Below are 18,229 nucleotides of genomic sequence, written 5' to 3' on the forward strand. Positions count from 1 at the left end.
AAAGCTGGAAATGGATAAGTGAAAGGAAGCAATAGGAAAATATATTAATTATACGCGATTTGAAGCGTCGCGAGTCGGTCTCGTGCGTTTGTGCAAAATTTAAAACGCACGTGCATGCGTGCCTGACGGGGCTACGGCCCGGCGGCAACGGCCAGTGACACAGAAGAAATAGCAAGAGCGAGAGAGAGGTTTTGAGGTGGAGGTTGAAAAGGGGTAGGAGAAGAAGGTGAATAGGAAGGTGGGGGAGGAACAGGTAAAGACGCACCGTGTATGTACCTTGTGTACAGAGAGAAAACGACGATCGCGACTCGCGCGTACGAATCCGCGAAGCCGAGAGTCGGCGAACCGAACCGCTCACCGATTCCAAAGTCCGTCGGCAGTCAGGCAGGTTCAGTTGTCTCCGAACCCCCGAACTGTTCGGACGCGTTTTCCAGAGGCATATTTTCATCCTACGACGCGTACTCGCGAACACGCGCGATTCGTCTCTGATACACATACGCACCGAAAGGTCAAAGTGCACGGAAAAAAATTCGATCGATCGAAGATCGAATCGGTTTGAAAATTCTCGACGTCGCGAGAACGGCGGGGATAGTCGCTGCAGCTGTCAAAGTAGAGGTTCCTATCTACCACTACGTCGATAGAACAAACTCGAGAGAACCAACCACCTGTCTTCCTCTGTTCACCGAGACGAAGGGGAGCGCGAGATCGTCGCTTCGAACGATCGATTTGCTAAGACGTGAGTATCGTGGCGAGAAATCTATGGGGTTACTTACTTAGAGGGTGGTTTGTTGCCAGCCGCGGCAGGTCGAACTCTTCGTATGCATCATCACGCACGACACGCGTGGTCGCTACCAACGAATCGTATTTTAGCTGAGAGATAATGCTTCTACCTCGTCTTTAGAAAGTGCAGATGCCAAAGTGGGGATCGAAACATCGCGATAGGAAACGAGAATACGAATGAATAACACGTATTCATTATTAAATATTTATAACTGACTGGAATCAGGTTATCGAAACATTTCGTGTTAAAACTAAATGACACAACGCGATAATAATGTTATTTTACCATGTCTGGATCACTCTGAAAAATTATGATCAAATTTGCAAGGCTTATTTACGAGTAAAGTCTTTTACTTATTTTAGTAAAATATATAGTTTTTTCAATTTATTAAATATATAAAAAAATAAATGAGACATTTGTATAATACAAGATAACAGTATATATACTATACAGGAATTTAAATGCAGGAAAAGATAAAGTAATAAACGTAAAATCACGGTTTATGACTGTCAGGTATACGACATTTGATATTTTATTTTTGATATTTTATTTGTAAACAGCAATAATATAAAAATGATTCTCTCTCTGGAAAAAATAAACACGCGACATTAATATAATGATTTACTTCATGTTCCTATACTTGTTAAAATATTGTAAACAATACAAATAAATAGCAAGTTTTTCGTGCATTTTATAGCATTAAAAATTCTTTCGATTTGCAATAAAAAAAGGAATTCGTACGCTTGCAGTTTTATACCTTGAACGGTTTATATGCACGCATCGTTATATGTTCGCTCGCTACATGCAGTCGGCGATATTAAACGCGCTTCGTTCCAATGATGTGGAGTTACGATTGCTTTTAGATATAACACATACATATATATTCGATACTATGAAAGGAATGCGATGTAGCTATTATGCTTATTATGCATGATTGTTTTGGGATAGACTTTCGATAAATTTTCTTTACTCCTTACAATGACATAGCGGGGCAATATTTATGTCGAATTACATAATTTACACCATGTTATTTTTAATGTCATTGCTCGTACAGACATTTATTTACGACTTTTTAAAAGAACTTTTACACTTATGTAATGTATACATACTGTAAACATTATATGATATAAGTCATATATATGTACATTTGTATTTAAATTACAATATTTTAAACATCATACACACAAATATTAATCACACATTATAAAATTATAATAGAAAGATATTGTCATTAAAAAAGGATTTGCTGCAACGTATATAAGAAGAATAGATTTCTGCAAATTTTTTTTATAACTAAGAGAAGATTGATTTCATCTCTGTAAAATACAGGCTATATATATCTCATCAATCATTCGCTTAAATAGAGAATAGAGTCTTATGTATATATTTGGTATAAAAAAGGTTATTGTGTTGTGTTAAATATTCATAAATGTACACAAACTTTTTTATTTAAGTATTAGATATATATCTATAAAGAGATACGCATTGCACGTGGCTTACAGATGATTGACTGTATACAATATCCTTGTTTTTGTGATTAAAATATTTGTTTGATAGATATTATATTAGAAGACATCAAATGAAATATCTTTTAATTTGTCTAGGATTGCATATTTCAAGTTCTTTGTTATAATTGATTATTTATTGATTTGATTATCTTTGTTATAATCAGTAAGATTGATTATAGCAATTATAACTCTAATTTTCTAATTATATTTAAAGGTTTGCACAAAAGATAAATTGCAGAGAAATTATCATTTATTTAAGAATTGTTTTTATACCTTGCTAGGAAGATGTGAATTTTGATTTGCCAGGTCATCAATATTTTATTTAGATTTAACTCTTCCTTCTCCTCTCTTCTCCGGAGCAATTTAAAAAAAAAATACATACATTTACTTTAGCACGATACAAAACATATTGCGCAGAAATTTTAAAGACAAAAAATGCTATATTTCCAAAGATCTAAGTATTAAATTCTTTTTTGTTACACGTTATGCAAAATGTTCTCCGCAATATTTTTTACATTTTATATATTTTATGCATTTATTATCTGCTAAGCAGTTTTTTTTTTTTGATAAAATAAAAAAATTTTAAACTACACATGGCAAGAACGACAAAATTAATTATTCCATTTTCGTTATGCATTTCATAATCAACCCGAAAGATAATAAATATATTATTAATATATCTGTAATTTTGCAATTAATAATAAGATGCAATATTGCATTATTTTTATGAAAAATTTCAGCTAAAAAAGAAAATAATTACAATCTTCATCTCTACAATTAATTAGTATCAATTATACTCTTATCTGCAATGATAAAATACGTGGTAAAATATAAGATAACTTCAAGCAACACATGTCATGCAAGATTACATGTGAATATTATTTGTAAAAATATCTTCTTGCATTTAAAAACTTTTCAAAGAATTAAAGATTCTTTTTCTTTCCTAATTGGTAAATGCTAAAAAACATGGTATAAGTTAAAATAAAAAGGAATGTATATATATATATTACTTACTTTTGATTACATTACATACATTTGCTATAGCTTTATTTTATATTGATCTCGTAATCACATTAAAATGATTTATAGCATTTATTTGCGTATTAATATCAACAGAAGGACCAATTGCGCTAACATATTCAATATGACTAATTACTTCTATTTGTATCATATATGATTGTGGCTGTGTTCGTGTAATATTGAGCGACAAGGCGGTCAGGTAATGGCTAATTAAATCCGCGATAAGAATGAAATATTTCAGAAGTCGCATGAAAGACTACGCGATATACACTATGATGCGCGGTAATGTAATAAGGCAGAATGAAGTTACGAGAGCATCAAATAATCACATAACACTACGCGACCCTTTACAATGCCAGAATTTAGAGTCATAGTATATATATATATATATATATATATATATATATATATATATATAATCACATCGCATATATATGTGCGGGCCTTCCTATTTTTGAACGCGCGTTCCTTATAATCACTCAAATAAAAACCTTCAGCAATGTTGAATAATAACGACTTATCTTCCTTTTGGAAGAAATTATATCACTGAATAGTCCGAATAGCCTGTGTTTTTTTATCTCTGTTTTTTTTTTCGTTTAGACGCGCCGAGCATAACGAAGAGCATGTAACGAAATCTTTAACGATAGTGTTCAAAAGGCACAAGGAATCGTTAAGACATTTATGATCGTCAAGTGCGACATAAAGTTGTGCCGTATGCGCTTAAAGACAACGCGGTGAAGGAGTGGAGATAACATTACGTTTTCCGGTTTATTTGACATGCCATGCAAGTTTCGCCGAAATATAATGCAAAACTATACGCTCGTACATCATATCTCATTGTAACAACAGAACATCAAAATTCATTCTTTGCATTCGAAATTCAGAAATAATGTAAATTACTTTAGCAATTATCAACTTATACAACTGCAAAGATTCAATTATGAAATACATGGCGACATTGATAGATTGATAGATATATGCTCTTTAATACATTTGTTATATACATATAGTTAAAGTATGTATTTATACTTAAAGCATTAAATTTCGATTACCATCAATATTAACAAATGACTAAAGTTATCTCTTTTATGACAAGTGTCATGAAAAAAAAACAATAAAAAAATTTTTAAAACAAACAACATATTTATTATAACACTTATTGTCGAAGAGATAATTTTAGTCATTTGTTAGTACTGCGATGGTACTCAAGATTTGGTACTTTAAATATATATAGATATATGCCAGCGCATATAGTAGGCGGCACACAAATCTCTCGTAACGGTTATTATATTTACAGTTAGTTTTACACATTTCTCAGCAGAAGTGCTAATAATGACAGTTATCTCGCTGCAGATATTTGCGGATCAAGCGTAGCATTGATCACTAGTCAATACCAATGCATAATAGATTTAAGACATTTTTGCATTAAAGATCTTTCTACATTATTTATTTATTATTCCTTTCTTCGATACGTGAAGACCGTATACCTCTCGATGCAGGCACACCTTACTCGGTGATTCGTTGTGAAACGGTTGTAACGTTTGCGAGCCGATCGTTTCGCGGACTTTCTAAACCATAGTGAATATCCGCGCGTTGTACAGCCACGTGTGTGCATTTGTCTCGCGTCTCGGTATAGCTCGGTATACATACACGCGTGAATATACATACATGCAGATACAATAAAGGAATAAAGTCTTGGAGCAAACGAAATATACGAGCGTATTGGCGTTGGCGATACATCGACAGAATTATCGAGAGTGCATGTGCGTAGGAGTTCGTATAACATCAAATATGCTGCCATCTAATCGGCGATTTTTAATTGTTTTGTATAAGAATTTCCGAATGGTTATTTGTGCTCTGAGTTTTAAATCTTTATTAAAAATTATTCTGAGATGATCTTGTTCTATTCCTGGCGGCTTAATTTATTTTAATCTAAAAGAACCGTTGAAAAATGTATTTGATTTAATCTCGTTAATGTAGGACAAAGTGCATATATAAGCATACATAAATAAACGCTTACTATGTTTAGTTTGCGATTGTGCGCGGAGATATGTTGGAAATTAAATTGTGCCGGAATGAAAACGCACATATGAAAATTAATTTCTCATAGTGAATGAGTGGGATAGACTCTGTATTCTACATCGTGTTCGAGAGACGCTTTGGTCATTAATATGATGCAAATATAATTACATCTCTTATGGTTGAAAAATTGCTATAATTATTCTTCGCGTGCATTATTTTGCAATGCACTGCGTTTATTCATATTTTATACGATAGCATGGGGAGAGCTTGTATGACGTAAAAATCATTTTTACATTCATCTGAACTCGAAGTATTACTTTTCACTATCATTCGCGCGATGAAATCGTCGAAAAGTGTCAGCGGATCTGTTATCGAGAACATTAAATCAAACGGAGCGTCGTTTGTAATCAACATTAGCCTAATTTAACAGGTGGAACAATGCGCTGACGCGACCAATAATGCATATATTGCCGACGCATGCAAGCTGAGCCTTACACGTGCACAAATACAATGCGTAATCTTTTCACGGCCGAACATAATACATAAACGAGTATTTATTCACACATAATGTATCGTGGGTACAAAATTATATATTGTTATAATACTATATTTAGTTTTACATAACTTAAACAAAATGAATTTTAAATTATACGCAGTTTTTTTAATAAATAAGAATAAGGATATAAAATGTTACAAAAAAATTATTAAATTATATTTGCTAAATTAAATAGGCAGAAGTAAAATAATAACAAACTTATAATTTCTGTCAATATATATTATTTTTTCATTGTTATATCTCATTTATTTTATATACGTTTTTATTCAAATCTATAATTAAGAAGGCATTTAGTTATTTTAAAATATTACATGAGCATATAAAAAATTATGTTATTAATATAAAAAACATATTGCTTTATGATAAGTATTAATTATAAAATACGCATATATCATAATAAATTTTCATAGAGAGTATAATTTATTTAAACATATTTTGTGCATTAAACATTTTAAGTGATCTACGTCGTACTTTATACGATTTTTCATTGATCTATGCAGATAAAAGATTAGGAGAAAAGTATACAAGCTGTATAATTAATATTGACAAATATCAACCTGTGCGAAAGTTTGCGATGTGGCCGCGTAAATTTGCATGCTCGAGCGTCGCGCATTTCTCACGCATGCATGGCAAATGAGCGGTGCGTAGCTCGGTGGCACCTTTTCTTTTTGCAAGGACTTTTCATGTCGTCTCTGTGTATACCGAATGGCTCGGTGTCATCTCTGACCCTGGTAACGAGAAGAAGACACCCGCGTATAGAAACTCATGTTGAAGGTTGAAGTTATGAAAAGTTTTTTCCCGTTTTTCTTTTTCGACGAAAAGATTCGAAGAATAAGAATAAAAAATTAACGTTATTGATTTCAATTCAGATATTATAATATTGTTGAATATCGCCCAATATCAAACAAGCTCAATCAAATCATATAGATGAATATGATTATGCTCATGATGAGAACGATTATTGTTCACTACGTTAAAAGGAATCTATTTTTGTCTGCATTAAATAGCGATAACGGTAATTAAAATAATCGATAAAATTTTTTTTATCGATGGGTTGTTTTTTTTTAGCGATCACTAATAGATGACAGAAAATAGCCGCGGGTTTTAATTACCGTTATAGACCAGTTTATCTTTCTTGAGAATCTTTTATGTACATGATATCAATCTGATCGATATCTAATCGATCGATATCTAATCGATCGATTTAAACCATCGGGACAGGTATTTGAGCTTCGAGTATTGTGCTATATAATTTCTCTCTTTGATTTCTTGTGACCATCAATGACATCGATCGTGATGATGTAATACGTAATGTGGCAATTGCTGAATTTTCTAGTCAATCGATATATGACTTTGAACGATACTTTTTCAAATAAATTTTTTTGTTTTCAAAATTGTAATGTGTAATATATCTTCGACAAAATTAAATTTATAAGATATTATACAATATGTAACATTTATGATGGAATGTTTTGTTACTTTTGAATCGCGTAATTTAATTTATATGCATATCAAATATATCGTAAAATTAAATTATGACGTGCGAGCAATTTGAAAAGTTCTCACAAAAAAAAAGAAAAAGCTCGTGGCAGACTTGGAGAACTGGTGTTCGCGAATGATGTTTGTGATAATGATGTCATGCAAGGACGACAATAAATCTTAAAGATTCTCCGGTGTTGTCTTCTCCTTTTTCACTTCACTAGGAAACGCGCGTTCGAGTTAGATTAAGTGATTATCAAATGTAAATAGTACCGTCAGAATGGAAAGGGAAAAACGCATAGTACGTCAATAGTACGCGAATTTAATAAACGCCTCGAGATAGGCATAAATCAGCAGGCTATCATGTACGCATGTCCTGTGCAAATAGCCACGTTTCAGATTCGTTGGATTCTCTTGCGTATTCGTTCGCGCCTTGTGGCCTCGATTCATCGTCGCGGCCTTCTCAGAGTGTCCGAGACGTTCGTAGACTCCCAAAGAGTCCACGCGAAAGTGTACCATATTGGTGAATTTTACTCTTGTTATACTTAGAAATTTCAGTTATTTCTATCTCTCGGACTATTTCTGATATATTTATTAATTAATTAGTCAGTATAAATTTAATTAAATAAATTTTATTATTATTATCTAATATTAACTTACCTATCTATATAATTAATTTTCATATAATATGAAAAATTATAATATGAAATATTATTTGTGCTTGTGTGCATCAAATATTTAACATTGTAAACTGTTGTTAACATTATAAACCATATGATTTTTGCAATATATATATATATATATATATATATATATATATATATATATATATTATATTGGATTTATATATATATATAAATCCATTTTGACAGTAGTATAAATACGGTATGAGTGAATTTGATATCTGATCGCAAGGGGAAGGGAAAAAGGCGGAGGAAACGGGGAAAAATTTGAATGCCAGCCAAGCCACTTTGCCAATACCTTGACTTTATCTTAACCACGGGTTATAATTTCGATTTATTCTAAAATCGCTGTATGCAAGTGTGTTTTCTAAAATATCAATAATTTTATAAATTATTAATATCGAATGGATTAGATAGGCAGAGATTATATTTATATGAAATTCTTGTTTGGCTTTGCAATAATGTCTCGAGTCGATCAACATTTTATGGATAACTATATTAGACATATATGGAGTCTAAATCAAATTAAATTGTTAAATAATTTTTCTACGTAATGTAAATTTTTTTTATGGATATGTGTGTGTGTGTGCATATATGAAATCAAGAGTTATTCCCTGTTCTAAATGATAGAGCAACTAATACACTGTTATTGTCTTCATTTGAAAAATCTTATCGGCAGATTCCATAGTACCAGGAAACGATCTTACCTGAAGATAGCCCGAGGGCAATTGGTCCCGTGTCGAATATAGCAATAGTATATTATTATAGTAATCGAAAACTTTAATCACCTATCCTAAGTATCCTAAGTTTATCTTGTCAGTTTCAATTTTTATATATGTTTAATTAGCTTTTTATAAATAAATATGTCATAATATGCTTTTGTGTATAAAATAAAGAAAACTTGTTAGGAATTTAATTGAATAAAATATAAATAACAATATAAATTATTGCATTAAACGTCAAGATAAAATTGCAATACTTTGTAACACATTAATCGTATATTCATTATCTTATTTAAAAACATCTCCTTTCATATGGTTCGATAAATTTATCGTGCTTGACATGCACAAAAATATTCCCAAATTTCCTGTTACTGAAATCAAAATTTTAATATGATGAAATTTAATATGTAAAACTACATTTTTTTTTTTTTTTGAAAAAACTAATAAATTTTTTTCTAAAATATTCCACGAATTGATAGAGTTATATTATAACTATAGAGATATATTATTTATTCAATAATTCCCCTTCTCATCCCTCCCAAAGATGTAGTTAATTTTTTGTGTGCTGTACATATATACGCTATACAAATAATAAAATTACTACGTTTTAATTTTTTTCATATTATGATTTCATAGAATAGTAGTATACATCATACGATACAATAAAAAAAAATGTACACGTCGATATCTTTCGTTGATTTACTCTTACTGGACATGGAACTTGTGTACGTATGGGTAATCGCGACAGCCAGTTCATGATTCTCGCATGCCACACGTAGCCGTTAATAATCCACTGATAACCGCGCTGAGTCAGCTGAGTTGTATGCATTGCGCGCAGTCTCGCCGCTGATTATACGGAAAAGCTTGGTTAAGCTGACAGTTAAAAATTTATTTATTTTTTGTTTTTTTTAGGAAAGTTTTAAACTGATTAATATTTTTACAATTTAATACAAAAAATATAGAAAATTATATATACAAGACAGTATATTATTTCGTGGCTCTCTCTGTCTTGGACGAATATGATTATTTATCGATATAATATGTTTCGATATCATCAACGCATCACATACGCATTTTCGATGACGAACATCGGTGATAGTTTGACGAAGCCGAAGGAACGCACATTGACGCATGCGGGACCGTATCATACGTTGCATTCTATCGTTGCATAATCGAGGCTTTGGCTTAATGAACAATCTTTGATAATTCCAAATAGTCAACGGCCATGATGTTAAAGTGGCGCTTCATTTATAAAGGCATAATTTTATCTTATTTTTTTTTTCTTTTTTCCCTCTCTCTCTCTATCAAGAATTTTCAATTGGTTTTCTTTGCGCATAACACATTGTACTTTCATTGCATTATTTTCCTTTGCATTTTCATTTGCATTGCACAATACCTTGTTACTTCTGATACTTAATATTCCTCTCTCTATGTTCGATTTTCGTATAGAATACGCGAATGACGGAAAAACCATCGCTTGTCTAAGAATAGGAATGCTTCGAAATAGATGTGTACGCGGGAGCACGAAGGAGTGGTCGTTGTGAGCGCTGCTTAATTGTAATGCACACCGCGACACGTGTCATGGCACGGCACGGCCGGTCACGCATTTGCATCGATTACATTGACGACAAGCGAATCTACAAGCATCTTCGTAGGTACGTGTCATCTAAGCGCCGTTAATGAGATCTTGAAAATGAACTTGAGAATTAACTGTATTTTATATGGGAAAAAATCTTTTTTATCACAGATTTATTGATAATTCGTATACAGATTGATAATACAATAATTTAAATATTTTTATCTGAAATTTAAAATATATTATGATATAAGGATGACTTTAAAACCTTGTTCTAAAGTTTAGAAAAAATATTATTTTAAACAAATAAAAATTACACTATAGTAATTATTAATTATGTACGATTGCCAATCAAACAATACGCATTAATTACCGTGATTTAAGAAACGCGCTTGTAAAATGCCGGATTGAAAGAATACAGACACGATAATTCGCGGTGCTATGTTATGCCAGGCACATAGAATTGATGTGACATTCAATTCCGTAAATGTCAGTGATAATTGGAGAGCATATTATCGATCATTGTTGTGCTGATTATCCTCTATTTCCCTTCTATGATGAGAATTTGCGGTTTCCCTCGATCTCTTTGCCGACTGCAAAAATAATACTTGCAATTAGATGCAGGCACCGGTCATTTTTCCGTCTCGAATATGTATATACGTTCATTTTACCTATATTGTAACTTACATACATATACATCCTTTTTTTTCGCTCCGTGAAAGGATTCGTACATACGATCGCATGCATGTATTTGCGAGGAATCGCAAATGCGAGTGTCGGGGATATACAGATGCATTCGTATTTACTTTTGCTTTGCGGCAAAATAATTACTTCGCTTGTACAAGGGAGTTACGTAAACTAGAAAATGGAACACTGATGATCGAAAGATTAGTTATACTCGATGGAGCTTCAGCTAGAGGAGAAAACAGCTATTATATGCCTGATCATGAAATAAAACGACTGAAAAAATACGAAAATAAAGAAAACTTTTTTCTGCATGGAGTGTTGCTTTAGTCTCAGCAGCAATGATTTATTTAAATTCTAAAGCTAACAAATAACTAAATCATATTGTCTTTATTACAAAATAAATCTAAAATATTTGAATTAAAAATAAAGTATACTCAAAATATTTTTGTAAAACAATCTGCATAAGATGTGCAAACACTTCCAAACAATTTACATATAGCTTCACGTAGTTAGACTGTTAATTAGACTTGTTAACACGTGCGAAGTCATCAGTCTAGCAAGAATGCCGAACACTGAGAAAAGGAGAGGACAAGAGAGCAACATGCATGAATGTGAATTGACCGAACCATTTAAGTCTTTAAACTTCGACACAGTAATACCGGTAATGGCAAAGCCGGTGCAAAGCACCGGTTCTGAGGTTATTTGCAAGGACGTCCACATAACTCGCGGTCAATTTTAACGAAACCCGATCGACGACACGCTTGCTCGCGCGATTCGAAAGCGCAAAGCGAATGGAATTCTTTCCATCCCATTTCTTGCGACGATGCCTTCCCGTTTGCGTTCGATTTCACTGTGTAAAAAAAAAAAAAATTCCATCCGTTTGTATTCCCAATCTTCTCGATACGCTATTTCGCGGCTTCTTGATCAAGGCAATCGCGATAACATCTCGAAGTTCTAGGAACCGCTAACGGATCGTTTAATTAGGCGGTTAGGCTATATATAAAGTGATTAATGAAAGAATCGCGTCGTATCGCAATCTCTGTTAGGATCACTTTTAGTATCGGCGATTCTCTTGTTCGCACTAAATGGTCGCGTTATAACACTTATTAACCTTGACACATATTTGCATTTCACATTTACTGTTTTAATTATACATACACGTAGAGTTCATAAATGTTCCGTTTAAATTCTTGAGAATTTTAAATTTTATGTTCAATATTATTACAGGCTCTAAAATTTATACGATCACATTTAGCAATAAATGTGCGATATGAGTACAATCTATTGTTTCGCATTTCATCATTTTGCCTTAGAATTTTTTAAAGAATTTTTTTTAATGCCATCTGAAGCAAAAAATGATGATCGCAAGCGATATTATGTCCTTGCAGCGAATGTTTACAAGTTTACTTGTACATACGCATTCTCAACCATTACGCGCTTACACAATACGCGATACAACTCTTTATTGTGTCGGAGATATCTCGCTCGTAATTATAACATCAGCGAATCTTGATTGCAAACGATACTCATAATGAAACAAGGTAAAAATAATTAAAATCCATATCAGTTACTCTCGGATAAAATGGCTATTTTTCTCAGCCAATGTTGCGTTTCTGCAGTAACTTGCGCCTAGATAATATTATAAAGTATTTAATAAAGAAGTTAAAAAAGATCAGCCAACACACACATACACAGGAGCGACGTATTAAAGAAAAGAAACAAGTATGTTAACTCTCTGTTGACAAACATATACTAAATATGTCGTCAGCATTATTCAGCATTATTCTACGGTAATTTATATACGGTAATAAAGTATTTATTTCACGACAATCCGGGCAATCCGTGGCTGAGGCAATCACGATTTTCGTCACTGACAAACACTAACTGCATAGTTCGCGCTAAGTACGCGGAAAAAATCTAGACATTATCCGTGCTTTCTGTTTTTACGAGGAAATGTGTCAAGGTAATTAGACGTTTCATCATATCTCGTCGTCCTACGAGCACGCGACGTCGTCTTAAAGTCGTTGAAATTGAATAATCGTTACAGTCGTCCGTATTGTCTCTCCGCGAGATATGCATCTTTTTCTGGCGGATCGGAGGAGGGAACCGATAAGGCCCAGGATCGTCGTAAAACTCACTGTGTTGGAATGCACTTCTGGCAGTAAGAATTTATTAAATTCGCGCGATTTATTCGTTGTCACTAATAAGCTTGACAGCTTTCGTACACGCCAATCTTTCTAAATTTCTTTTTCTAATTCGTCTCGGGACCTACTACAAAGACTCCGCGAGGGGAATGCCTTCAGTCATCGACACCGAATGTATATTACGGTTCTAACCGATCCAAACCGGCTTTCACCAGCGACCAATCGCCTTAATTCTACCGGTTTCTGGTGCTGGGTCAGCAAATCCATTTTCATGATCGGGATTTGTTAAGGAGATTTAATATACTACACAATCCCACGAGATAGATCGTTTGTTGAATCTTCTGATCGTATCTTATAGCAAGACCAAGATCGTAAATTTTTTATGAGTATTTGCAAAAAAATATTTCAAAGAAACGAGGCAAAATATATCAAGAATTATGAGTTTTCTAGCGAAAAAGAGGTTCCTAATAAATTTTTGTGATTTATAACGTGATTATGCAGTATTTATATGGCAAAACACGTCATACAGATTCGAGAGAAATTGGATAATATGCACTGAGAAAAAAAAGTTGTTGATTTGATACGTCATGTTAAATTTAACATGTCGTATTTAACTTAAATACTTAAATATTTTAATTAAAAAAATAATAATTAGTTGAACACATTTAATCAAATTAACAACTTTTTTTTCTCAGTGTGGATATACTATTTAATGCGGAGATATTATTTTTTATCCTTGTAATATAAAACTCTTATAGTTATAATATCTTAAAATATATATATATATATATATATATATATATAAATATTTAATAAATTATTTTTTATATTCAGATTTTTTTAAATTTAATCAAGAACTCTTACATCTCATTTTCATATCTATAAAATAATAGCATTGAAAAGTCAAATAAGTTGTTAGAGAGAGAAAAGTCTTTGTGTAATATAAAGATATATATATATATATATATATATATATATATATCATCAATGAAATTGCATTTTTCTATATTTAATCTATTTTGCTATCTATTATGCCAATAATTTTCTATGTATTCGTCATCTATTTGATTTTCTGCAATAATTAATGATCTCTAATTTATTAGTCATACAAAAATATTCACGCGTGCAGCGACCTCGTCACTTGGTAAGAGTGCAGAAAACATCGCGTTGATTATTTTGACGTGCGTTTGTAATCAAGCGTGTCTATCTCCGCACCGCATTATTTTCACTGCTAGTGACGCAACAGAATAGGAACGCGATTCGTCAGGTTTGCAATTTAAGTAAGTCTATTTGCATACATAACGCAATTTTAATAAAACAATCTAGTACGCGAAATCAAGAAATTGAAAACACCTCGCATCGATACGGCACGGGGCACATTGCAATGGGGGGCAAAAATTGCATTGTTTTGCAGAAATGCTTTGATTATTTTATTATTAAAAGAACGCAATAATCGCGAGTATTTCTTTTGATCATGCAATTGTACGAATTGACAATTGCACGAATATTTCCATTATTTGCATAAACATACGCAATTTTCTATCCCAGCGAATTGATTGCCGTTGGCACGGTTTTAAACGAACCCGATATGCTTTTTATTCGCGGAAAAGTTGGCGGTAAAATTATTATCTCAGACACGAGTAGAGCTATTGCTTTTTATCGCACAAGCGATATGACGATTGTTCAAAGAATCGCACTTATAATAAAGAAGCATCGAGCACGTATGAACGAAATAAAATTGACTATACATTTTGCCTTTACATTTTTTTCTAATAAATATAATGTTCATATAATTTCTATCGTGTCGTAAATTGGTATTCATTATTAAATTTATTTATCTATTACATACTATAATTATTTTAATCTTGGAATTTCAACATGTCAAAAATAATTCATAAATAAAAAAAAATATAAATTATATATTTTATATGTTTATAAAAGTATTATATTATCTTTTTTATGTTAAAATGCCAATGTAAGTATTAATATAATTATTAGTATAAATATCTTGATTAATATAGATATTAATATAAATAATCTTTTTTAATTAGATTTCTAATTAGATGAAAGTCTTGTTACAGCATATGCGTGAGCATATAATAATACGATTATAATTCCTATAAAATTTTGCGTAGTCTTAACAAGAATTATAATATAATTATATATATAATTAAATTGTAATATAATTTACTTCATAAACAGTAACTAAAGTAAGAAAGATAGAACACCTAGTTATTAAAATATTAAACGAATCATAGTTAAAATCGATTCTTTTAGAAATTATGTAATATTTTATATTATAATATTTTACAGAAGGCAAAGCGCCAGCGCGGTAATTTGTACACATATGTTTTATTACAATCAAATTACATTTATATTTTAACTAAATGATAGATACATTCGTTTCCTTCTATCTTTTTCATATGATATATTCATAAAAGCCTTTATTAATTATTTTGGCTATATATAATATTATTGCTTCCGTTATTGTAGCCTATTCTGACAATGAGCTGATGATCATTTTTTAAAGACATAAAATATTTTATATAAAATTCTTATTAAATAAATTATATATCTTACACATTTTAAATAAAAAATTGTATACGATAGTATCAGTAAGTTAATTTTGTTCTCTCTTCTTCAAGAGTGGCGAAATGCATTCATAATCACGCACTCTTTCTCGATTATAGCGAAAGATCATTCGTCACTCGCGGCAATTTATTGCAATTAGCATACGCGTCTGGCGGCTGATTAATATTTTCGTATTCATTCACATGTACACGAGGCGCCTGTACCTCGCTGTAGACTAACTTTACAGATTACGCAGCCTTGCCGTTCTCTCTCGAAAGGTTACCGTTTGTCACATCGTATTCATTGCGATTTGCAGATTCTTATTTGCGCGACGATAACTTCGAGAAAGTTGCAAAAATAGATTCTAATAAGGTATTGCAATATCATACTAATATTTGCTATATATATATAGTTGTATACTATGCACATGCAAAGTGTTCAAGTGTTTATTGAATTAACAAGGAAACAGTGAAATAAGTAATAGCTAAATTGCTGCAATTAAAAGCTATTGTTACATTTTATAAATTCACACTATTAAATTTTTGATCGGATATTCCTTTTTTTTTAATTACATGATAAAATGTCATAGTAAAAAAAATTGAAAAAATTGTTAATTGATAATTTAAAATAGTATAATTAAAAATAGATTGGTTAATAGCGATTAGGAACATAGGCTGCAACTGCATAAATCATAAATGGATGCGTACATGATATGTAGAAGCGAGGCAATCTGATAAAGAAATATCGCAGGAAGTGATCGCAATATTGTTATGAGAGAAACAATGTGTGTGCAAGCGCAATACATAAAGCCACATTAATGTGTGCATACATTTCCATGAATGACTTCACGTAATTGTATGTATCTTATTCGCGCGTCAAGAACGGTGACGAAACTCTCATTTAAAGTGTGTTAATTATAAGTGTATTTACGTAAGAATAAATGTTTTTATTGAGTACCTTTAAAGTCGATCGCAATGATATTGATAATTGATAGAAGCAAACAAACTTGAGTAATTTTTATCTGTGTATAAAATAAATATAATTTTTTCTGGAAAGAATACGCGCATATTTTTGACGTGCATTAATAATATTCCATGCGATGTAAAAGCGTCGTTATTTATTATATAAAAAGCACTGATTAATCGATCATCATTACGCTAGAGGATATAACTTGTTCTTTGACTGGTTGCACTTTTCAGTGAAATGTTGCTTATATATTAAATATTTTTTACGTACAAAATTTACGTTAAACATCAATCTATCATATAATACCTGCTAGAAATTATTATTCTTAATAAAAATATTTTATTAACTTAATAAAACGTTGCATGGCTTTTAAGATTTTATTAATTATATTTTATTATGAAAAATAAAATTTATATATATAATTACTGCTTACATATCTTTAATATTTAATTTATGGTTTACACGCGGAAGATATTTATAGATATCTAATTATCAATAATCATAGAAAATAGTTAATAATAATACATAATCCACATAAGCAAATTCAAGTAATAAACAATTTATAATTTTATGTTTAGGTAGTCGACACGTAAAATGGTAGCATCGCAAAACGATGGTGGTAGAAGTATGGGAGGTGGTGATGGTGGTGGCGGCGGCGATGACACGGTTTATACGGTGGCCGTAATGAGCGGTGGCGGTTATAGAAACGAGGGTTACAAGGACGACGGCACCGACGGCATACCGCCGGAACCGCAAAAACCGCCGCAGCTACCGGCGACGGACGACGATACGCAGTCGCGGAAGTTCAAGGTGTCGCGCGGCGAGAAATGGCGTATCCTGAAGAACATTGGCACCGTCTCGATCGCCTTCATGGTGCAGTTCACCGCGTTCCAGGGTACGGCAAATCTACAGTCGTCGATCAATGCAAGCGACGGCCTCGGCACCGTATCGCTCTCGGCTATCTACGCCGCCCTGGTGCTCTCGTGTATTTTTGTACCTACTTTCCTTATTAAGAGGCTCACCGTCAAATGGACCCTCTGTCTATCTATGCTCTGCTACGCACCATACATCGGTTCGCAGTTCTATCCTAAATTCTATACTCTAGTACCTGCCGGCGTACTCCTTGGTCTCGGCGCCGCGCCCATGTGGGCCGCTAAGGCCACATACCTTACCCAGGTTGGCGGGGTTTACGCCAAGATCACCGACCAACCGATTGACGCTATCGTCGTACGGTTCTTCGGCTTCTTCTTCCTGGCGTGGCAAACCGCCGAGCTCTGGGGCAATCTTATCTCCTCGCTTGGTAAGTTAATTACTTCAAGTTTACGATATATTATTAAAATTATTATTTTAAAAATGAAACAATGCCTGCATACGAATAAGAAATTTATTCATCTTATACTATATAAATATTTTTGTTATATTATTTATATATGCAATATATATTTCGACAGAATTTAAATACAAAAAATGTATGCTGTTATTTTGTAATTTAAATTTTATGATACAAAATATCA

The 18,229-nt window shown here is 32.3% G+C and overlaps 1 protein-coding gene across 2 annotated transcripts in view; it reads left to right on the forward strand.

Moving 5' to 3' along the window:
• LOC126849681 (UNC93-like protein) overlaps positions 1–18,229 on the forward strand; it is a 49,613-nt gene continuing 31,384 nt past the window's right edge. Inside the window, exons 1-2 of one of the 2 annotated variants that reach the window (XM_050591766.1) lie at positions 1–736; positions 17,298–18,015. In XM_050591766.1, coding sequence (XP_050447723.1) covers positions 17,310–18,015 — 706 coding nt within the window. In that variant the 5' untranslated portion in view covers positions 1–736; positions 17,298–17,309. Of the gene's footprint in view, positions 737–17,293; positions 18,016–18,229 lie in introns of both variants that reach the window. The other variant, XM_050591764.1, reaches the window with a different exon arrangement.

This window comes from Cataglyphis hispanica, chromosome 5 (genome assembly GCF_021464435.1).
Source record: "Cataglyphis hispanica isolate Lineage 1 chromosome 5, ULB_Chis1_1.0, whole genome shotgun sequence".
Lineage (NCBI taxonomy): Eukaryota > Metazoa > Arthropoda > Insecta > Hymenoptera > Formicidae > Cataglyphis > Cataglyphis hispanica.